General features: G+C 37.3%; 2 protein-coding genes across 4 annotated transcripts in view; one reads left to right on the top strand and one right to left on the bottom strand.

Moving 5' to 3' along the window:
- SMC4 (structural maintenance of chromosomes 4) overlaps positions 1-17,751 on the bottom strand; it is a 40,214-nt gene extending 22,463 nt beyond the window's left edge. For both annotated transcript variants that reach the window (XR_003518691.1, XM_027587644.2), the window contains exons 1-9: positions 17,628-17,751; positions 16,339-16,482; positions 15,272-15,450; positions 14,620-14,811; positions 12,860-13,036; positions 5,872-6,036; positions 5,502-5,629; positions 1,725-1,865; positions 844-994 (exon numbers count right to left, since the gene is read on the bottom strand). Coding sequence is in view for 1 of the 2 variants with exons in the window: in XM_027587644.2 (XP_027443445.1) it covers positions 844-994; positions 1,725-1,865; positions 5,502-5,629; positions 5,872-6,036; positions 12,860-13,036; positions 14,620-14,811; positions 15,272-15,450; positions 16,339-16,477 (1,272 nt within the window). In the remaining variant the exon portion in view is untranslated. The remainder of the gene's footprint in view (positions 1-843; positions 995-1,724; positions 1,866-5,501; positions 5,630-5,871; positions 6,037-12,859; positions 13,037-14,619; positions 14,812-15,271; positions 15,451-16,338; positions 16,483-17,627) is intronic.
- A 308-nt stretch (positions 17,752-18,059) lies between these two features.
- Positions 18,060-24,058, top strand: part of IFT80 (intraflagellar transport 80) — a 123,335-nt gene continuing 117,336 nt past the window's right edge. The window contains exon 1 of one of the 2 annotated variants that reach the window (XM_027587646.1): positions 18,060-18,212. The gene's annotated coding sequence lies outside the window, so the exon portion shown is untranslated. The remainder of the gene's footprint in view (positions 18,213-24,058) is intronic. The other variant, XM_027587645.1, reaches the window with a different exon arrangement.

Raw genomic sequence — 24,058 nt, 5'->3', positions numbered from 1 at the left:
CCCAGGCCTCCCTGAAATCCTAAAATCTTTCATGTTACCTTTCCAAAGTCACCATGTAGGACTAGTACCTTATTCCATTAATACCTTTTGGTAATGACCACTTATTGACATTTGATGCCTAAAAGCTAATACTTCCGTAAGTTATAATTGGCTTAGTCTGTCCAATTTAAGGGTTACTCTCAAATCCATGTTATTTTGTTTATCCTGATTACCTAGTAGCAGAGTTCAATATTTCCCAAAATGATGACCCTCAAACACTGATTCACACAAGATTTATTCCCACACTGAGCAGAAAGTATTTTGTAAACAAATGCACTTGGAAAAATACAATGAAGGACTCCCAATTCATTATTAGAGACTCCTAGGAAATTAGCTATTCTGAGACTTTAAAAACAAGTTCGGACCAGAATGCGTAATCAACTCCTTGTAAATTTTGAGCTTTCCCTTCCCTCCTTTCCAAGAGGGAACTCCTACTCTGATACTTTTTACTTGATTTTTGTAGGAAGCAGGTAATATCTTTAAAAGTTCAAAATACATAACCAAAAACATCTCTTTAAACCATTACCCTAAGAAAAAGAAAACTATTTTGTTGATCAAATAGAATTGCTAATTTGGTAAATTTTTCCCTAATAACGTATGCCACAGAAAAATAAGCTCTAAAACTCAAGACCAATGAATGCCAAGATTTACCTTTGGAAAAAAAAAAACAAATCACATTCAGAGATAAATCCTGAAACACTTAATATTCAGAATACTAACCCATTTTCTTAAAAATAAGGGACTGGCACATCCATGAAAAATAATGAAAATTAGATCTAACATTCAGATTCTTTCAAAACCTACCTTTTCTTTATCTTTTTGAAGTTGTTTCTCCAGTTTTTTGGCTTTACTTGAAGCATGTTTTAATTTTTCCCGAACTTGAACATCTTCCAAATCTAGCTGTGTAAATTTTGCTTTATTTTCCTCAATAAATTTTGTAATTTTATTCAGTTTCCTAGCAAAGAAAGAGAATTACGTCACTATTTTGGATATTCATTTAAAGCCATGTTTTATGCTCTGCCTAGGACACTGCTGCTGTAAACGTGACCAAACTCTTACAAGGAGATGGAAGATCCTACAGCTATCCATTTTCAAACTGATCTGCACCTTCCACTAAATTTGAGGGAGCCATTAAGATGTGATTATGAGAGTTGTTTAGCCCTTCTAAGCTAGATAGGAAATATTACATTTTCGAGTGACTATGTCAGGATATAGAAAGTTTACCATAAACTTAAGTAAAACTTCATTTTAAAGAAAAAAAAAATCACATAGGTAAAAGATATTGGTGTCACCGAATGCTGACAGAGAAAGGTGATGATAAGACTTAAAAAACAAACAAACCTATCTAGAGTAACCTACTTCTACTTCAGTTAGATCTGTGGACTGTTTAAGACAACTAACCTGTCAGGTTAAATGCTTATTTTTGCTCTGATGTTTTGTGTTATTGTGTTCTGCCGCTAGGGGGAAGCATCCTCTGCTATTTTAAGACCAGTGTTGGACATTCAATTTATAATAATCAACTGGCTACAGGGCAATTAATTTATTTTCTGTTTGGAAAGGGAAACCATTTTATATGCTGACAAAAGCATTACACTTACATGCTGGCAGTAAGTTTATATAAACACACACACATAAAAACATGAACTCAACCCAAATACTTCTAATACTTTCCAAAAGATTATTACTTCTCTACGTCTTTTACAGCTTTATTCTTAGCTTTCATTTCATTTGACAATATACTGCTCTTCTCATTAATTTCTTTGGTATCTTCATGAATTTTTTCCTTTTGAGTTTCCATTTCAGCAATTCGTTTCTGCAGATCATAACTAGAAAGAAAAAAAAAAAATCAGAGCTCCTAAAGTGCCATTTCTACAATTGTGTAATAACTTCTGGTAAAAACTAGCCGTTTCTAAAGTATTCTTTTTTTTTTTTTTTTAAGATTTTATTTGAGAGAGAGAACGAGCAGGGAGGTGGGGCAGAGGGAAAAGTTGACTCCCCTCTAAGCAGGGAGCCTGATGTGGGCCTCCAATCCAGGACCCTGGGATCATGACCTGAGCCGAAGGCTGATGCTTAACCAACTGAGACACCCAAGCACCTGTTTCTAAAGTATTTTTAACGGCAGTCAATTTACAATCACCTAGGGCTTTCGGGGGACAGACAGGGAACGCTGCAGCATAGACCTAACTCAGGGTCAAAGCTAGAATTAGGAACAAAATAGGTTCCATATATACAAAATTGGGTCGGCTATTACATGAACTATAAAGAATACGTATGTAGAATTATTAAGTATGTTAAACGCTTGTGAACCCACCTCCCAACTAAAAGTAGGATACTTGAAAGTCAACTTTGAGGACTTCAGGGAAAGGTAGAAGAGTAGGAAGATCCTAAGTTCACCTCATCCTAAGGCTACAACTAGGTAACACCCACATGAGTGTAAACCCAGAAAATGATGAAGACTGGCAGAACAAAACACTTTCCAGAGCTACATGTAAAGAAGAGGCCAGCCACACTGAAGATGGTAGGAAAGGCGGAGACGTGGTTGGGACTAAAGGGACCCACGGGACTGTCCTTGGGAGGGAGGGGTGCCGTAAGCGTGAAAAAGGGAGAGTAACAGATCCTCACATCAAGAATCCCAGGCAAGGGGAAGAGGAATCCCCATAACATTTGGCTTTGGGGAAAAGTGGGGGGTGGGGTTTAATTTGGAGAGTTCTGATAATCTATGGGGTGTGATACCTGGGACTTTAAAAAAATCAGCAGGCAGAGAGGGGAGGGTGAGAGAACACGGAGATCTGACCCTTAAAGAGACAGCACAACAAAAAGCCACAAGGAGAGCATAGAAGCAGCAGTTTGAAAAACTGGGGTTTATGTGAAAGAAATTTATTTACTAATCTCAGAGCATGTGCTGGAGGGGCAGACACCTTTAGGAGATTCTTCCAGGAACAAAGGAGCTGGCAGGAGCCATCCCTCTTCTAGCTCCCAGCCTAGATATAAGGATACCTGTGTGAACCACTGCAATGCCAAGACTCTCCACCTGTCTTGCTAAGAGCTTGCCCCACCCCCCCAATCTCTTGTAGTCCTGACCCCTCCAATATGCTCTTGGCCAGAGCCCATCGAAAGTGGTGCCACAAGCCAGCAGCAAGCAGCACAGACAGGAGCCAGCACTGGTCCTAAGTGACACCTGCCCTGGGGAGAGGGGAAGATAACCACACATACCAGTCTGACTAAACCCCGGCAGTGGGCTGGGAGCAGACATCTGGTCTGGCTGCAGGCCCTGCCTACCAATGAAAGCTTCTCAACGGATAACAGGGAAAGTGCCCTGCAGTTCGGTGCTATTCCATCTCTGGCAAATGCCTGGTCTAATTCAACTCAAGCCCAAAGTGGCCCCAGATTGGCACACTAACAACACAGGGAACAAACCTTGCCCAAAAGGCAGAGAGAACCATTGCAACAGACGACTGGACTGAAGGCAAATGTGGCTTAGCCACATCAGTGGGGCACATGCAACACATATAACAGACATCCCTGTGGTGTCAAGTTCTGGTGAACAGGGGCCATTGCATTGAAGGACACTACAGGACCTCTTCTTCATAAAGTCACTACTTTCAAGAGCAGGAGACATAGCTGAATTTCCTAACACACAGAAAAACAGAGTTGGACCAAGTAAGAAAACACAGGAATTATGTCCCAAATGAAAGAACAGGACAAAAATCGCAAAAGAGCTAACAAAACAGAGATAAGCAATATGCCTGATAAAGTAATGGTCATAAAGATCCTAACTGGACTTGAGAAAAAGAGTGGAGGATCTCAATGAGACACTCAACAAAGAAACAAAAAACACCAACCAGAGATGCACAACTCAACAACTCAAATTAAAAATACAAGGAATAAATAGAACAGAAGAAACAGAAGAATGGATCAGTGACCTGGAGGACAGAGTAATAGAAAGCAACCAAGCTGAAAAGGAGAAAAAAATTGTAAGAAATGGAGGGGGAACTCAGCAACACCATCAAGCATAGTAACATTCGCATTACAGGGATCTCAGGAGAAGAAAGAGAAATGGGGAAGAAATTTTATTTGAAGAAATAATGCTGAAAACTTCCCAAATTTGGGGAAGGAAACAGAAAAACAGAATTACCATATGATCCAGTTATTCCACTACTAGAATTTATCCAAAGTATAAGAAAACACTAATTTGAAAAGATATATCCACCCCTATGTTTACTGTAACATTATTTACAATAGCCAAACTATGGAAATACCCCAAGTGTCCATCAAAAGATGAACAGATAAAGAAGATGTGGTATGGGACATCTGGGTTGCTCAGTTGGTTAAACGTCTGCCTTGGGCTCAGGTCATGATCCCAAGGTCCTGGGCTTGAGCCTGGTGTTGTGCTCCCTGCTGGGGGTGCCGGGGTGGGGGGAGTCTGCTTCTTCCTCTCCCCGTGCATGCTCTCTCTCAAACTCTTAAAAAAAAAAAAAAAAAAATGTGGTATATATACACACAATGAAATATTACTCAGCTGTAAGAATGAAATCTTGCCATTTGTAACAACACAGATGGATCTAGAGAGTGTAATATTAAGTGAAATAAATCAGAGAAAGACAAACACCATGATTTCACGAATATGTAGATTTTAAGAAATAAAGGAAGAAAGAAAGACAAACCAAAAAAGAGATTTTTTTTTTATTTGACAGAGACGCAGCAAGACAGGGAACACAAGTAGGGGGAGTGGGAGAGGGAGAGGCAGGCTTACACAAGTAGGGGGAGTGGAAGAGGGAGAAGCAGGCTTCCCGGGGAGCAGGGAATCCGATATGGGGCTCCAACCCAGGACTCCGGGATCATGACCTGAGCTGAAAGCTGACGCTTAACGACTGAGCCACCCAGGTGCCCCCCCTTTATTTAAAGATTTTGTTTTAAAGAGATTCTTAACTACAGAGAACAAACTGATGATTACCCAGAGGGAAAGTGGGTGATGGGATGGGCCAAAGAGGTGAAGGGAAATAGAAATATACTTATGAGTACAGAATATAAAATTGCTGAATCACTACAGTGTATACCTGAAACTAATATAAGTTAATTATATCAGAATTAAAATGAAATAAAAATAATCAACTTTATTATGGTAAAACCCCCTACTTTAATGAGTTCATTACATAAAATAGTTTTTACATTTTTTTTTCTACTTCAGTCTTTATTTTTCTCTAATATAGGAAAGACAGGGCTTAATGTCAGAAATAAAAACTAAGGGGCGCCTGCCTGGGTGGCTCCGTCGTTAAGCATCTGCCTTCGGCTCAGGTCATGATCCCAGGGTCCTGGGATCGAGCCCCACATTGGGCTCCCTGCTCAGCGGGAAGCCTGCTTCTCCCTCTCCCACTCCCCCTGCTTGTATTCCTTCTCTCACTGTGTCCATCAAATAAATAAAATCTTAAAAAAAAAAAAAACTGATAAATTAATGTACTTACATGTAATATTGACAGACATGATTCTTTTTTCTAAATATTTCATTTTCCAAGGTAAGAAATTCAATGGCTATGTTTTTCTCTCCTTCTAAGGCGTCCTTTTCCTTTTCCACCAGCTTAACTCTGTTTAACTACAAAAATTTAAAGTGTACAGATTACTCAAATATACTTTATATGTATAGCTTCAATTTCAAATATACCCACATTAGACAAAAACATCAATTATATTAATAAAACACTTCATTTAAATGTCAATATAAAATTCAATCTAAAACAGTAAAGATTTCTTTAATTCTAACTTTAGTATTTAACTCAGCAGAATTTGTTCAATAAACAAAAGTCTAACTTGCAATAGAGTCTATAGAAGATTCACCTTCTCTCCTCTGTGTTCATTTAATATTTCAACTCTCCGACACAAGACTTTAATGGGCTCATTTAGCCGTCCGCAACCAATGATATCTTCTAAATATTCAAGCATACCCTCATCATGTTCAGTCTGGCCTTTTGGTTTCATCATAGCGATTTGTTCAACTTCACCCTTTAAAAAAAAAAAGTTGTATTACACACTTCCTGTGTATGTTTAGCCACATTGATCTTAATTAAGAATTAGAAACAAACCCAACAGTAACCAACAACTAAATCAAGTCAATCAGTAGTTTAATGAGATTTAATAAGATACAAATAAAAATGTTTTCTCCACTGGTGTTGAGTTCTCATTTTCATAGGTGGTAAGAAATATATATTTATACTCCCTTACATAAACTCTTACAAAATTACAACATAGTCTAATATGTGTAATATTAGAGCCAAAGAAAGATTCCCAATCTAAAAAGTTCATTCAATATAAAAAAAATAAGAGTATTAACTTTTCTATGCAGCAAAACTCAGCAAGGAATTTGCATAATCTACAATTTTGGCAATATTATCAATTGTTAATAACATAATTAGAGCTCCTGTTTTGAAACAATGAATTTTCAAAAATATCCTTCATGGCTCAACTGTAGTAGGAATCCTGTCCCAAGATGGTGTATTATTAAACTTTCTCTATAAATCTGGTGTTCTGAGTTCCTCAACAAGTGCTAGACTTTATAAGGACAACTCAAAACTCAATGTCCTAAATTTCTTAAAATCAAGACCATTAAATAAAAAAGGAAATTACCTAATTTCTTATTACAAGATATCCAACTGACTGAAAACTAAAGGTCATGGTACATATGAATTTGGAAAACTTTTATTTGCAATCATTGATATAAAAGCTTTGAAGTGTAATTAAAATTCTTAAATTAACATTATTTGTATTTATGTAATTTAATTACAAAGAAAAAAAAAGAAGAAAAATGCACAATCAGTAACCTTCAAGGCTGACTGCCAGGCAGCCATTTAGTTTCATGGTGGAGAAAATTTTGTCTGAACATGCTCAGGCAAAATGCTGCTGCTTTACTTCACAGGAGTAGCCTGCTTCTGCTCTTACAACAGAAGAAAAGGAACAGGCAAGTAGAAAAAAGTATGTAATATGCCTTTATTTCAGCAAAATAGCAAGGGGGAAAAATCAAGAAAAAATACACACAAAAAGCATATCACTTCCTCAATTTAAATATTCTAAATATTTATGAATAAACCTCAAAAATCTGGGCTAAATCTTTCTAATGTAATGACAGTCATTATTTACTGAGAGCTCCCACATTAATAGAAGTAAAAAACAAACAAACTTGGGGCACTTGGCTGGCTCAGTCGGTAGAGCATGCCACTCAATCTCAGGATTGTGAGTTCAAGCCCCACGTTGGGCATGGAGCCTACTTAAAAACAAACAAAAAAACCAAAACCAAAAAACAAACACAACAAACACCAAAAAAAATCCCCAGACTTAAAAACAGTTCATTTTAAATCTAATCACCGAAAAGCGTTAACTTCTAATATTTTTGTACGCTATCACCCTTCTGTAGTTAACACAACAGAACATGATTATCAAATACAAAGTAAAATGTTATCCAAAGAGCTTATTTTTATTTCTCTGTAACCTTCAGTATGTAATAGTGTTTTAACTAAGTTAGTGTTTACACTAAAATATGTAGATATTTACATAAAACATTTTATTCTGCTTTCAATTGTCAGGTCCTTCCAAATGTTTGCAGTACTAGCTTTAAGTCTTAGACAGGATTAAACCACGGAATAACGTCCAAAGTTTTGGACTACAACAGGCAAACGCCAGCCCCTGAAGAAGCAAAAAGTCTTATTCAAAGTTTTTAACTAAGCAGGGTTTATCAACAGCAACACTACTGACATTTTGGGCTGGATATTCTTTGTTGTGGGGAGCTTTGCTGGGCATGATAGGATGTTTAATAGCATCTCTGACCTCTGTGCACTAGATGCCAGTAGCATACCCTCCTACCCTCAGCTGTAACAACCCAATGTCTTCAGACATTGCTCAATGTCCCGGGGATAGAGATGCAAAACTACACACAGCTGAGAACCACTGATGTTGAGGTAATAATTTAACTCTTTTTGTTGTGTGTAACACAAACAACAAAAAATATCTGACATCTGTTATTCTAATATACTACCTAATTCGAGTATCTGAACACCTGTTTTAAGATGACTGAAAAACTATGCCAAGAGAACTTACATCTTAGTCAAATGGGCATAAGGTATTACTGAGTAGATATTTTTCAGATAGCCAGAAGTTAGGACTCAATGTAGCAGTTTACACTGACAAAAATATTCCAAAAAGCATCACACTTTTCCTGGCCAAATTACTGAAGAGATGAAATAATGCTATTAGGAGACTGCCTAACTTGGAGTAAAACATAGGTGTTCCTTCTTTTGGGTTATTTGTTCCTCTCTCCCCAGTTAAAATGATGGCTATACAGCTAGGATTTCTTTTCATTCTAATAAAATTGCAGTCTGTTGAAAATAAAAATGCTAAAGGACATTTATGAATCAAAATAGTTCCAAGTGCCACATAACATTCAGTTTTAGATTGTTACATGGCACTCTTTTTTCCAACCAGTTATCAGATTAGTACTACTGATTCAACAAGCTATTAGAACATTTAGGCCTCTACCTGTCACTTATTAGGACTATTATGGTACTCCAATGACAACCTGGGACCTTTCTTATGGCTCTGTTCCTTGATGTTCTTTGCCTGCCTTACCACCTGCTACTATTTGCTTTCTTCTTTTTCCATTTTGCACCATTTCATATATACTCTGTGTTCACAATCTGTGCCTGGAAGACCCTCCCCCCACCCAAAACATACCTATCCCATGTCAAATCATACAATATAGTTTTAACCTGGGGCAATAAGCTCCATAGATTTCGGAATGATTTTCAAGCATCAACCTAAATTTAAAGTCACCCATCCATTTCAAGGCTCTAAATCACAAATAATGGTAGCCATGAAAACATAAAAAATTTTCAAGTTGCTATAATACTAGCATCTGAAGCCAGACAAATCCTATAGGCCTCCACAGTTATCTCTAGCTTCTATACTTTCAGTAGACTAAGATTTTAAGCATTTTTTTTTGCTGTTATTTACTACAAACTTCCTTTAAATTGTATCAGTCATTAAGCAACTGTGTAAAATACCAACTATGTTTTCTAACAGTAACACACAAATTGCAAACATATTTCAAGAAAATATTTATAATAACCAAGGGCTTAAACCTTAACTTACTAAGTAGGTAGCAAATCAGGATATTGTGATTCAGTTGCACCATTCTTTGATAATCTATTTTACAGAAATAGAGTTTAAAAATCTAAGAAATAAATAGGTATGATGCCCTTTATTCTTAATTCACATGGAATCCAAATTTTAGAATGAACCACAAGAAACTCAAGTCCATAGCTATATTAAAACTTTTTTTTCCTAATAAGGCCTGAAGGAGTCTTATGATAAATATGGGTGTTTGCATCAAAACTAAATGGCCCCAATTTACTGGGCTCTGAAGTTTTTTTTAAATTTTTATTTATTTGAGAGAGAGCACAAGTACCCACATGCTGGAGCATGAGGAAGGGGCAGAGGGGGAGGGAAAGGAACAATCACATTCCCTGCTGAGCACAGAGCCAGATGCAGGGCTGGAGCTCTCCACCCAGAGATCATGACCTGAGCAGAAACCAAGGGAACGCTCAACCAACTGAGCCACCCAGGTACCCCTGGGCTCTGAATTTTTATATTGTCTTGATAATCTTATTTTCTCCATCTTCCACTGTACCGTAAAATTACTGTCCTTTATGTTCTAATAAATTTTTATTCTAATTTGCTTTGTCAGCTGTCAGAGGCCAACGAACCAAATCACCAAGGTTAGTATTTGCCTAAAATACATAAATAGAAAGGATAATACTTTAGTAGGTGGATTGCTTGATGTCTACTCTGGTTGCTTAGGGGTAGTTTTCTTTTATAGCTAAGGCTGTTGAATCAGACACTTTTGGGTAACTGATAAAGCTAAAAAAACTTTTGACATAGCATAGACTTATTTCTACAGGCTAAGACTATAACCCAAATAATTTGTATGACATGCCAGGCTTGGGAGAAGTATTACTGGAAAAAAAAAAAAAAGAAGAGATAAATTGGATTAACCTAGGTCTGAGTTATCTATTTCCAAATTACTAAACAATAAGAAAAAAAATCTTGGTTCCTATTTAAAGTTCTAATTCAGGTTTTATAATAATGAAGACAAAAAGTACATGAAATTGAAAACTCTGACAAAGCTAAAATTGCCTTAATAGTTGTAGCTTTTAGGAGTTTATAAAACCATTCCTGAGACAGCAATCATTAGTGTAATTCTGAACTATCATAAAAGCATTAAGGTTATCATTCTTCTAACTTTAGAGCAAATGCACCAAAACCAACTAAATCTCATTTATACATAGTTACCATGAAATGCTATGGAGACCTAACAAAACCCTACTTATTTGCACCAACAGTTATTACAATAGGACAAAAGCTTTGAAATTAAGGTATATATAAATGGGGACATGTACAAACATGGGAAGTACAATGGCCAATTATAATCTAACACTTTTTGAAGGCATGTGTAAGTGCCTCTAAGGTTAAGATACAGGGCTTAAACCATTTCTGTATCTTTTATATCATCTTAGCACATAGCCTCATTAGGTATTCATTTGAATCAACTGATGAAATCTAAAATGGATTCAAATACTAGAAATGCCTACTTCAAAGAACTAAACCAATATAAACACTGCAAAAATTTTTTTACCGTTATAAACTTCTAAAATTTAGTGCTGTTTAATCTTAAAATCAATTTTTACTTTACCTAATTTAGATTACTTAGGCTGTTTAGCACTACCACTGGCCCGTCTATACGTTTTATTCAAACTAAGCACTTATGTTTTGATATTATGTTGTCTCCAAGTTCCCAGCCTCCCAAATCACATTAAAAGATATGTTAAATGGGAGAGAAGATAATAAAAAATCACATTTTTACTTACCTTCATCTGCTTTAAAGCTAGTGTGGGAGTCTAAGCTTTTGAAAAGGAATTAAATAAACATCCAAAGAAACCACCGTCACTCTCCCTCAAGCTTTTAAGTAGGGTATCAATAGTTCTACCTAGTCCAATCCCTGTTTCTTCTTTCTAACAAGTGAATTCCTAAGGTTCCTATCTGTAAACTCAATCAAATGGAAAATCTGTTACTTGGGAAGTTTACCTTGATATTAAAAATGTTTTAAATAATTTGTTAAAAGGACACAAAAAGGTTGTGATTATACGAGGACAAACGGCTTAAGCATAGGTACTTCAGAAGCACATGTTTAACAAAGTTGACAGTTAAAAAAAATTACTTTTATTTACTTCTTTGGGAAGTTACGACTTTTTAGCTTCCTTTATTATGGAATTATACAGAAAGGCTGCACTAAAGGAAAAAAAATTACCCTTACAAGGGTTAAAATGAAGTCCACTTTATTTTGAGGAATCTTGGCACCGGTGTAAAATTTTGACCAATTATCCCAGGATGATAGTAAATAGCAAATAATAAAAAATAAACATGAGAATAGGTTCCTGCAAAATGGTATTATCAAATACAGTATTATAGAGTCAAATAAATTATAATCCACAATTAACCAAACCAAATCCCAGAATATGAAAATCCATATAACAGTTAAATTTGATTAAAGACACACATACATACACAAATACACACAGCTTTATTTTCACATTTATGTAAATTCAAATTCTGTTTAGAAATATATCTGCAGGTGATTTTCCCCAACATTCATTTTTTAAGTAAGTCTGGGTTACAGAAGTATTACAAATGCACCATGCCTGGTAACAAAAGAGTAATATAAGTCATTCCAGAACAATGGGAACTGACTGAGAACACTCAGGCATCCTAATAAAACTTTCAGTATGAAATCAAAATTCCCAACTTAGTTTAAAATCAGTAGCATAAGACATTAAAGAGTATCAGCAACTATTTTACATCACAATATAGTTTGGTTTTAATTATGCTCTTGGGAGATTCTGGATAGAACATAGGAAAAGAAAGGAGCTTCAAATCAAAAAGGAATTTTAATGTATCTGACAAAGCCATGTTTTACACTAATAACTTTTTGAAAGGTAAGACAAAAGAAAAGGTATTTTTCTTACCAAGCAAGGCTGGTAAAACATATCTTTATTACTCAAAGAACACAGGGTTAATTCAACTCAACACCAGGTACTTAGTTTTATACCCCTCTAAAAAAGACTTCAAGAGTTGTGATACTTCAGAATGACATATGAGTTACTTTCTGATCTTCCAATATTTAGTGGTTCAAGTAGGCCATTCTAGCCAAAACAAAAACCAGCTTGGTAAGCTTTTAGTTAACCACACTAAGTGTTTAAAAAAAAAAAATTAGTAAGGCACTGAAGTAAAATCGTCAAACACCAAGTGTACAGAGTTCTTTTTGTTTTTGTGCCATTTAATATTAGTACAGATGACAATAAGAAAATTAAAGACTATTAAAAGATAATGAATCTCATTTAAAGGAAAATACAAACAGTTAACAATAAATAGCTGTTATATCCCTGTCACGCTAAAGCAGCACAATAATATTGGTGTTTAATATTTATTTCACTACGCCAATATTTACGTGCTGCTAGAGCGGAACAAGTATGTCAGTCCATCCAAACATAAACGAGCCATCTTACGGTGAAAATAGTTTTGAATGAATTTCCTTAAATTTCTAGAGCAGCAAATAATGATTCGCATCTTGACTGTAGTATGTAAACCATGATGTGCTGCTACAGTACTTTAAGGCCTCAATAATACAGGATTCATCCAACAGGGGGAAACCCCTCTAAACTTCATTGGGGAAAAAAAAAAGTAAGAAAAATAAGAGAATCTCTGAAGTCTTTAATAAACTTACCTGCAAGATTAAAAATCTATTATGGTCTAGGTCAATTCCATGGCTTCGAAGAAGATTTCCAACATCCTTAAACGTTGTCTTTTTCCCACTTATGTGATAGACAGAAGTATTATCTCTGTAGGCAGTTCTGGATACATAGAAGTTACTGTTAGGAATGACTTCATAATCATCCCCTTCCTGTTTTGCGGAAAAACAAAGCCAGAAAACAATTGTTGGTACTAAGTCACAGGTCTGCACCAAATTTCACTCTCTTCACATTCAAACAAATTCTATGGATTAAAAACTTCAATCGAACATGCATATAAACTGGCAATAGTTCTCAGAAATAACCCTTTTAGCAAAGAATACTTTCCAAGTTTTGATCCCTTCCTCATAGATCACAAAAACCAAACAGCCAAACAAACAGAAACAAAACAAAAAACCCACCTCCAAACAAGTGTAAAAATATATTTTGACTGAGAAAAGAGCATTTGAAGTGGGATAAGAATCTCACCATATCTGAAACAAACTCACCCAAATTAAACCATGTTGACAGATTAAATTACTAGTCCATTTTAAAAAGCTGCAAGAGATGATCCAAGGAAAGGAAGGTAGTAATGGCGTAACATGGCTTAGTTTTTTTCCTTTCTTTTTTTTTTTTGGTAAACAATATGCCATTAATGGAAGGTATAAAGAATTGCAAAGAACTGACAACTACATTCCCCCAATTTCTAAAAACTCAAACGGATTTTAAAAAATGAAGTAGAAATCTACTTTAATATTAAAACTGGCTTTCCCTTAAAAGCTTTGCCATTTCAAAATTATGGCTTTTAAAATTTATACGAATCAAACATAATTATAATAAGCAAAGAAATCAAACCTGATTTACTGGCAATCATTTTCCAACTTTAACTGTACAACAGAAAAGCACTGAAACAAAATTAAAATAGATGCCACCATGTAAATATAATTAAAGCCCTTTATATTAAAAAAAAAAAAATCTAAAAAACAAGCCAAGTCACATCCTTGCTTCATTATGGAGCTTTCTATATTTTTAGGTTCATTTAGGTTCACCGGTCATTTTTAAGCCATGAATTTCCAAAGTTAGCTATTCAACAGACAAGAAAAAAACCAGTACCAACAGAACCATGTAAATAATCGAAGTAGACATTTTACCTAAAATTGTTTTTCTAGAAACATATTAACTTCACCTTTTCTGTTTTAAAAGGGTAGTTTTATTTACAAAGGATAATTTAAACTGAAGCAGAGCTCTTTTATATTACACACACACACATATTACATTAGTATGTTATTACTAATAACGTTAATGTGAATTAAAATAATGGAGATGATAATATTAGTCATCTGTTACATTTTCAAATTTAAGTAATTTATCTGAAAGCAATAAAAACAGAATTTTAAAAACGAACCCAAAATTTATAGTAAAAGAATGCCTAGTTACTACTCAGGATACTAAAATTGCTCAGTGTTTTATTCTGAAAAGTAAATACTACGATGAGCTACTTATAATTCATTCCCCTGGCTAAAAATTTTAATATTTTAAGTTTAACGGCTGCCACCACCATTCAAAAAGAAAATACGGTTTTGGAGGTAATGAAATCAGTATCTGGGAGCTAATAAAATCAGTTATCTGTTCCGCTTTAAACATACACTGATTTTTAAAAGGCAATTTAAGCCAAAAATAATAAATGCGCAATGTATGGAAATCCTGTGTTCGGTACTTTAAGTTGCAAATAACTAAATACTCCAAAATCCCTTACCTTATCAATTATCTTCTGAAAATGAACTTCTACAGTACAACTCTGAATGTCCTTGTGTTCATCAGAATTGTGTATTAGTACCGAAAGTTTTTTAGATCTTATTTTTTGTGCTCGATAGCCAAACACAAAAAGCATAGAATCAATAACATTGGATTTACCACTGCCATTTGGCCCAATAATACAGGAAAAGCGCTGCATAAAAAGAACAGAAAAAAAAATTTAAAGTGAAGTTAAAAAGGTCATACTATACAACTTATTTTAATTTCAACTGCTTGCCTTTTTTACTTGCAGCAAAACTATTAAGTATTTAAAAGGTTTCATTTCAACTTGTTTTCTTACATCATGTTCTCCTTTATCACAAGTTTCAACACTTTAAATAAGACCATATTCTAATTCTAACTTACTTTACAAAATTCATTCTAATAGAGAAAATACTTCTTCAAACAAAAAACTCACCAATTCTACTCAGTGAGGAAAAACTTAACAGCTAAAGAGGTACCAAAGATAACCAGGATAAACAAAAACTAGTTTCAGTTGTCTAAAACACAGGAAACATACCATGTGTTATCAATCAGGAGAAACATGATAAAACTGAAATATCTTGTAATAAAAACACATTACCCTATAATAGTTATTTAAAATAGTCAAATACCTTATGAAAAGGTCCCAGAATTTTTTCCCCAGCATAGGATTTGAAGTTCTGGTTTACAATATGAGTTATCATAAGCCGAGGAGCTCCAGCTTCATTGGCCATTGCTGGAGGTGGGGGAGGAGGGATGCTATTCAAAATCTCTTCTAAACTTCTATTATCAATTTCCTCACTTGGTGTCCCTAAGTCAGTCAAAGGAAAGGGAAAGCAAGGGGGGAAAAGCCTGCATTAGTGCAATGAGTTCGTAGAACTACTGCCTGCTAATCTTTGGAGAAATGTTATTTATGAAACCTAGAAATCCTTATTTTCCACTTAAATGTATTAGCCTAAGCTCAGGAGAAATGAGAATCTTTCAGCTTGGTTTTATAAAGAAAGAAATTCTTAAAAGAAAGGACCACCAGTCACAAAATCCTACAAAAATTTATCTCTTAGGAGTCAAAACACTACAACATAAAGCAGGTCTGGGAAAACCACAACAACCTGATTCTCTGCTTCTCGCCTAAACAGGTGGATAAATCCTAAGGCTCTAGATCTAACTTTCTCCGTATCTCTGAGCACCTGGAACCTTAACTTTGGACACTCAAGAGCTCCAGCGACCCTGTCACAGGGGCATCCTAATGTCACCCAATTCCTGTACTCACAAAAGCTACGGTAGTTTCGGGTAAATTATCATCTCTTTAAACGCAATTTAAGACAAGGGAAGTTAAGTTAGGGCCAAGCAACCTTTAAGATACAATCATGTTAATTCTGTCAGAAAATAGTCCACTAGCTATTGGCTGACCATGCCGACTTCCGCAGAAATACAAGGCCCAAACAAATTCATAACTAGCCACGTACTTGTCCCAATCCCCTCCAGCACCGTTACAACGAAATTGCACGAAGACTCCGATCTCTGAAAACTGCCAAATCGCTTTCTTGAGCTGCTCTACGGGACCGACACGCGACCTACAGATGTCAGCGCTGCAGCCCCTCACCTCCGCGACCCCAAACACCAGCCAGTCCCGGGTTGGGAGCAGACCCACCCTGGTCTCCCAGTGCGTTTTCCTGCGGAGTCGCAGTGTGGTACTCACCTGCGGTAGCAGGGGCCGGGCTGCCCGCGCGGCCGGGCGGGGGTTCCGGCTCCGCGTCGCTGCTGGTGCCGTCCGGGGACTGCGGCGGCTCTTCCCTTCTGCGCCGGGCGGTGGAAGGTTGGGTGCCTTTACGGGGCATGGTCGCTGGGACCGGGGGAGAGCCAGGAGCAAGTCAGCCCGCCGGGCCGCAGGACGGTACACCAGTACATTCCCCGCCGGCGCCCGCGTCGGACGGGGGTTCAGCCCCCACCCCATCCCACTCGGGGAAAAACTGTCCGCCGGTTTCCGAGAGCCCCGTTTACAAAACGCCGCTCGACGCCAGCGGGTGCTCAGTAAAAAAGGCACAAAAAACCCAAATGCCAAAAAGGCGGGATTCGTTTTAAGTCCGAAGTGGGAAAACCTAGACGTGCCTGGTTATCAAACAAGGATATAACTGCTTAAGTTCTTTTTATTTTCTTGATGCCCACCCCCCACCCCCGTCCTCCCACAGAAGGGTTTAAGAATCTTATCCTTTAACTTCCTAACGAAATAATTCCTATACGCCGGTATTTACTGACATTCCCACGCTGTTGGGGTTAGGAAAGCAAGCGCACAGACTTTGTGAGAAGAGTTCTATTAACTTTAGGTTTGAGGGACTATCAACTCTTCCTAGAGTAGCTAGTAAGACTAACCGGCGACTTGCCGCCCACTTTCCCCGCCATTTAGCTCTTGGCGCCGTTGACCGCCCCGAGGCTTCCAGGTCTCCACGCTACCGTCCGACCCGGAAAGGCGGCCGGGGACTGGGGTCGACTTCCAAATCAGACATAGGCAGCGCCTGCTCCAGTTCAATCATTTTGGGGTGGCGGGGTTTGTTCCTCCGGGGCCCACTGCGGAATCTCGTTGGGACAATAAACTACAAAAGGTCACCAGTTAAGGGCTCAGACCCGGTGATTAGTCCTTTGGGAGAAGAGAGAAGGTCAGGGGGCCGGGGCAGGGAGACGCCCTTTCCCCGACAGAGACCGGGATTTCTGGGAAGCGATCGTGAGGCTTAGAGTCTGCGTCCCCCGCACCCCCACCGAGAGACGCTTAAGTAGCTCAGAGAAGTGGCGCCCGCGAGAAGCGCGCGGGAGTCCCGACTGCCGGGAGGCGGCCGAGGGGGGAGGGGTGACAGCGAAACAAATCTCCCGGCGGCAGCCTCAGCCCAGAGCGGACTTCGGCTGCTCCAGCTCAAGGCCTCTACTTTCCAGGCGCCCGCAGACGGAGCAGGAAGTAAGAATGTGACAACCTGATCAGGAAAAGAAGTACTTTACCTGCTGGGCAGTCCACTCACACCAACGCTGGAAACCGTTGTACAGCACCCCCGCTCCTACCGGTGTTTCGGCTCCGGGTCCTTCACTCGAAAATGGCGCCTAAAATACAAACTCGAACGGAAATTCGTTACAAATGCGCGCAATGCTTTCTGGGAACCACTAATTTGAAAAAAATGCGGCGATTACCACCGCCATCTTCTGGTCGCTTATACGCATGCGCGAACTCCTGGCGGGAGACTGGCGTCCGGGCGGGTTTATATTAAGTGAAAAGGCAGGCCGAAGCACTGTTTTGTCTGAGACCTATGGCAACAGTACTCTTATATTAAAAAACCCCAATCTGGAGAGTGTTGAACAAGAAGAAAAAAACCAGCAGGGCTCCACCCACAGCAGCAGGATGGCTTAGTCGTCCACTAACGTCCCTTAAAGAGAGGGCGGGCTCGGGTGACCGCGGCGGGGAAGTATCGCGAGAAGAGGGAGTGTGCGTAGCTCGTAGAAGTCACTATGGTGACAGGGAGGTCGGGAGGTTTCTTGGTAACTGGTCCTAGCTCTGTGGGAGCAATCGCCACTGCTTTCCTGGAATTTAAGGTAAATCTCTTCACCTCTGGATGTGGTGAGGAAAGGGTTTGGAAATTGTGGCCATCAGTGGACCCCACCTTACCTGCTTTTATAGTGTATGCGGCATCAGTTATTTTCCATCTCCTTGGAGGCAGTGGGGCTCTGGACGTAGCTCTTGGGATGCGAAGCAGGAAGCCCTGAGTATGGAAGTAGTAGAAAGACAAGAACAGAAAACCTCGATTGGTGAATGATTGTATAGTCTATATGTGAATAGCAAAATAATTTCGAATTTATTGGTGTTAGGTCGTTAGTGTCACTAGTGGAAGGGGATTTTGAGCTTTTAAAATAATTTGTTTTAAAGATTCCATAGTGGACGAAGTGATTTGTCGATGTCATCTGGTTATTATCTTCATGAGAAAATTATCGATCGGAAAATATTTCTTAAGTAACTTTTGAATACGTTGCACTGTGTGAGGCATAGTCAGGATTATTAAGCAAGTATTCCTGTTCCAAGAGAATTTAGTTTTGTTAGTCGATTTTTACCCTGGAGTCTGTGATCCCGGTGGTAAGGTGATTGAGAGTCAGTGGAGTTCCTAATACTCCTCCCTACCCCCGCTGAAACTAAACGGAATTCTGTGTGTTTGTACATTTTTCTGGGGAGTTAGTTTTCGCAGAACTTTGATTACATTCTCAAATGTGGTCCTCATCTCCTATTATGTTAACCACTGGTTGATTTGACTACCTCCAATAAGTATTTATTCAGCGACACTTATGTAATTGACATTGAGAAGTGAGAGCCTTTTTTCCCCCTTTAACCTTTGCATACCTAGGGCCTGTCATAGTAAAGCACCGATAAATCTGCTTTATAAATGAATTTACATTGCCATTCTAAGTAAGTAAGTAATATGAGTCTTGCCTCAGGAGCATAGAGTCAGGTTCAGTGATTCTCAAGAGGGGCGTGGAGGACACTCCCTGCCAACTGTAAGAATTCGGTGTGGTTCAGAGACTGGTGTGATTTGCAGGAACATTGCCTCAGTACTATAATACACATTTATTTATTTATTTTTATTTAAATTCAAGTTAGTTAACATATAGTGTATTATTAGTTTCAGGGGCAGAATCTAGTGATTCATCAGTTTCATATAACACCAAGTGCTCATTACATCAAGTGCCCTCTTTAATGCCCATCAACCAATAATATACCTTTATTTTTAAAGTTGAAAAAAAATTATTGTTTTCATAAGACAAACTACAGACAGTAAAACTCAATGAAAAAAATTTTTGGCTGGTAGGCATATCAAGAAAATGTAGTGATTCTCTGAAAGCTTCTGGAATCTTGAATTTTCAGTTTGTAAAACACTACAAAACCTGAGTTGGAGAGATATCAACCATGAAAAAAGCAAAGACTAGACCAAATTGAGTGGTATAAAAGAGTCACGGAGACAATGTAGTAGAAGATGTAAATAACAAAATCCCAAATCCCATCATTTTTTTAGCTACATGCTTGGACAGTTTACTCAATTTATCAATCTCTCTGAGAATATTTATTATAAAATCAGTATATAATGTCTGCCTCATAGGATTGTTTATAATTGTCTGGCACACACGGTAAGCATTTGATATTACTGTGTTTATAACATTGACCTTATTAGGGCATGTGCTAAGGATGAATAATGGGATGTCAAGTTAGAAAGTCAGCTTATGAAGAGTCTTGAAAGCCAGATTGGGGATGTTAGATATGATATGGAGGAAACACTTATTAGAAAAATTGTGAGCTAAGCAATGACTTGGTTAAAAAAAGTAACGGTAGTTAATTGGGATTTGTTAAAGAGGAAAAAGACTTAGATCAGGCATGGCTGTATTGGAGTATTAGTGTATAGTCCTCCATGTGGAAGGAGAAGTGCCTACACAATAGAATGGAAAAAATCTAGGCACATGGGGGGAAAAATCTATAGCTTTTGTAGATTTTAATGGTTAAGAGTCTAAACACCTAGAGTCAGTCAGATACTATTCTTTGTTGGTGAATCCTGAACTAGTGATGAGGGGATAGAAAGAAAAACAAGTTACAGATAATTCTAGTTTTTCTGCCTTTTATGATTGCTATAAATAGCAGGTCTTAATGACAGATGAGAAAGAAATGTAATTTCAATAAATCAATTAAGTGACCTATGGATTTAGAGTTAGTTGAACTTAACCATGCTCCACTTAGAACAAATATTTCCAAAACATGCTTAAACTAGGTTGTATAATGTAGAAAAGACATAACAAACAGCTACAGAGTAGACTTAAATCTAAAGTGAAAGTAGGACGCTTAGAATAAGTGGAGAAGTGATTTGAGAAGAGATTAGGATCACAAGAAAAAAAACTTGATTGATCCCTTCCAATATTTTGGATACTTCTCATGAAAATAACAGAATTTAATTATAAAAAGAAGCTGGTCAGATTGGGATGGGCTCACAGTCATTTGGGAAAGTATAATCAAGTCTCATCTTTCTGATCCAAAATCATCTACAAACAACCATTATTTGTAATTTCAGGCAGTCTGGGAAGAGAACCCTCACTTTTTACATTTTTAAAGTGAAATTGTACCACGTAAGCAGAAATAAAAATAAATTTAAAGAATAATTGGAATTAGAATTCAAATCCACATTTGCAATTCTTTAAGTGCGTACTTAAGTTTTGTCATCATCATGATATATTTTTTTGTCTGCTAATGTGGTTTCAACATTTCATAAAGTCTGATATTAGATTTGTGGGTAAATCTTTAAAAATATTAATCAAGTTTTTAGTTAATTGTAAGTATTTGGATTAATTAGATATTAACTAATAAAAAATGAATAAATAAACATGAATTTATATAAGTAATGAATAAATACTTAGAGAATATTGTGCAAGATTAATGAATTGGTTGGAGTGCCTGGCTAGCTCGGCTGGTGGAACATGCAACTCTTTATCTCAGGGTTGTGGGTTCGAGCCCCACCTTGGGTGTAGAGATTACTTAAAAATAAAATCTTAAAAAAAAAGATTAATAAATTGGCTATAGAACAGGACAGATAGTAATGAATATTCCTCTTGATAATATAATATTATCATACATTTACACATTATACATTTTACATGTTACACAGACACATATTACACATATATGCATCCATATAATATGTACATAGGGACATCATATTATATATTAGTACATGAATGTTATTGAAATTCTCACTTTTTTTTTTAAGATTTTATTTATTTGACAGAGAGAGAGAGAGTACAAGCAGGGGGAGCAGCAGAGGGAGAGAGAGAAACAGGCTCCCCGCTGGGCAGGGAGTCCGACACAGGGCTCAATCCCAGGACCCTGGCATCTGACCTGAGCTGAAGGCAGATGCTTAATCCACTGAGCCACCAGGCACCCTGAAATTCTCACCTGTCTTAACACAGAAAAAATAGGAAGTGAGGAAGTAGAATAGTTTTTTGGGGAAGACTTTTGAAAAATGAATTTGCTTTTATTCATGTAGGTTGGGATTAGGGAAGATATATCCAGTGGGCAGCAGAGGCAAAGAATATAGCTTAGGAAAGAAAATAGGATGAGACAGTGCTATATGAATGGTTGAAACCTAAAAATAGATTAGTTTTTTAAGTTTGTAAAGTGAGGATAGCACCAGAAAATGTCCATTCTTAGACTCTAGGAAGAAGAAATAATTATAGTAATATCTCAGATAGGATTCTAGATTATGGATGATAGAAAACCTAATTTAAGTTGTCTTGAGAAAAAGGGAAGTTTTTCTTCCCCATCATTTATTTGAACAAAAGTCCTGGGCCACCTGTGAAACAGTCTCTGTGCAAAGGGAATAGAATGTTCTAATTGGCTTAAGTCTCTCTCATGCTGGCTTCATTGAAGCCACATGGGCTAAAAGTGGGGAAGTGGGTGTTCCAAAGAGAAAAATTCTTTGTGGCTAGGAAGAGTGAATATATGTAGAGTGACAAAAACACCAATTTTCACTATGAATAGCTAACAATTATTTAATTCTTACTATGTTTCAGGCACTTTACTGGACATTTTACATACATTTAATTATCATAACCAACCTGTAAAGTAGGTATTATTAGACCCATTTTATATAAGGAAGAAAACAGAATACAATATCTGGAATATCAGTAGGTAAAAGTTTCAATAAGAAGGTGGTGAAGTGCAGTAGAGACTGAAGAGAATGTGAATGGTGATCCTATGAGAAAAATAACATTTATTAGTTTTTTTCAAGTACAGAAATGCATAAAGAAGAAAACAAAATTGGGCCATAATCCTATCACTCAGATAATCCTGTACTAAATATACAAGTGTATAGATAAATAAAATACTGTGATCATGGTAAAAACTTCAAACGGTACAAAAACATAAAATGATAATGAAAACCTTCCCTTCTTATCCCCCTGCACCTAGCATCACAAAGGTCTCTGTTGTCTTGCATATCTTCCCAGAAAAATGTTTTAGAATCTTCTAGCTTAAATATATATTCCTTTTTATTTACACAAAAGGATTGTGTTATACTGCCATAAACTTTGCTTTTGTCATTTAACATTATAGACATCTCTCTGTATCAGTACATACAGATTCAACACACACAAATTCATCTCATTTTTAATTTTTATTTTATTTATGTTTTTAAAAAGATTTTTATTTATTTGACAGAGAAAGAGAGAGAGAGCACAAGTAGGGGGAACGGCAGGCAGAGGGAGAAGGAGAAGCAGGCTCCCCTCTGAGCAGGGAGCCTGATGCGGGATTCGATCCCAGGACCCTGGAATCATGACCTGAGGTGAAGGCAGCCGCTTAATGGACTGAGCCACCCAGGCGCTCCCATCTCATTTTTTAAATAGCTGCCTGCACAGCACTCTAGCATATTGTCGAATGTGATTCTTTTATGCTAGTTAATGAATTAAAAGGATGAATTAAAGATGACTACTTATTTGAGATTTGAGAATCTCATGGTTTACTGGCTAGAATTTATTAGGCCATACTGCAAAATAATTATAAATACAGCAAACAAGAATAATATTAAAAGTCTGGTTGGCAATATCTAGATATAATCATGGCTAGAACTGCAGAGAACTGTAAATACCACAGCATATACATACACTTTAGCAAATGCATAGAGGCATTGGAGTGGGATGGGGGTTGGAGGTCTTCAGTAATTGAATTGAATTGTAATATGGCCATTTGCAAGCCTGTTTCCTTTGCTTATTATGTCTTTGAATCTGTCTCTGGAAATGGTGAGCCTGCCTCGCTTTTCTCTGACATGCAAGAGATCCTAGCTCTAGTCTGCAAGTGATTTTATGACAGGACAACCTGAGTAAGAGATCTGCCTGCCTCCCTCTCCCTCCTTGCTCTCCTGGGAAAGAGTCACAGGAGTCCAATCAGAACTATCAATTCAGAAAACTGTACATAAAAATTGCACTTTTAAAAGTAGGGCCTTGGGTAGTCATAAGCAAACCGTTAATTTTAATACCAATACCCAAGGGCTAGCCAATATACAAATGACTCAAACAGAACTTGGTATAAATGTACTTATGATCTAACTCTTGTGATTTATCTATTCTTCACATTCTTGTTCATTCCTGAGGCATGTCTGCTATTTCTTATCTGTAAGTTGGTAAGTTATGCCTTCCCTCTTTCCTGCCTAAAATTTTTCTCATCTTGTTAGTGCTTCTGCCTCTTAGTTTTAATTCTTTTTTTTTAAAGATTTTATTATTTATTTATTTATTTGAGAGAGAGAAAGAGAGTGCAAGCAGGGGGAGGAGCAGAGGGAGAGGGAGAGAATCTCAAGCAGACGGGGCAGTAAGCCAGGAGCCCAAACTCGGGCTGATCTCACGACCCTGAGATAACGACTTGA

Source organism: Zalophus californianus, chromosome 1, assembly GCF_009762305.2.
Source record: "Zalophus californianus isolate mZalCal1 chromosome 1, mZalCal1.pri.v2, whole genome shotgun sequence".
In the NCBI taxonomy this organism is placed as follows: Eukaryota; Metazoa; Chordata; class Mammalia; order Carnivora; family Otariidae; genus Zalophus; species Zalophus californianus.
Note: the sequence above shows the minus strand (reverse complement) of the source record. Positions and strands in the feature narration are given on the sequence as shown.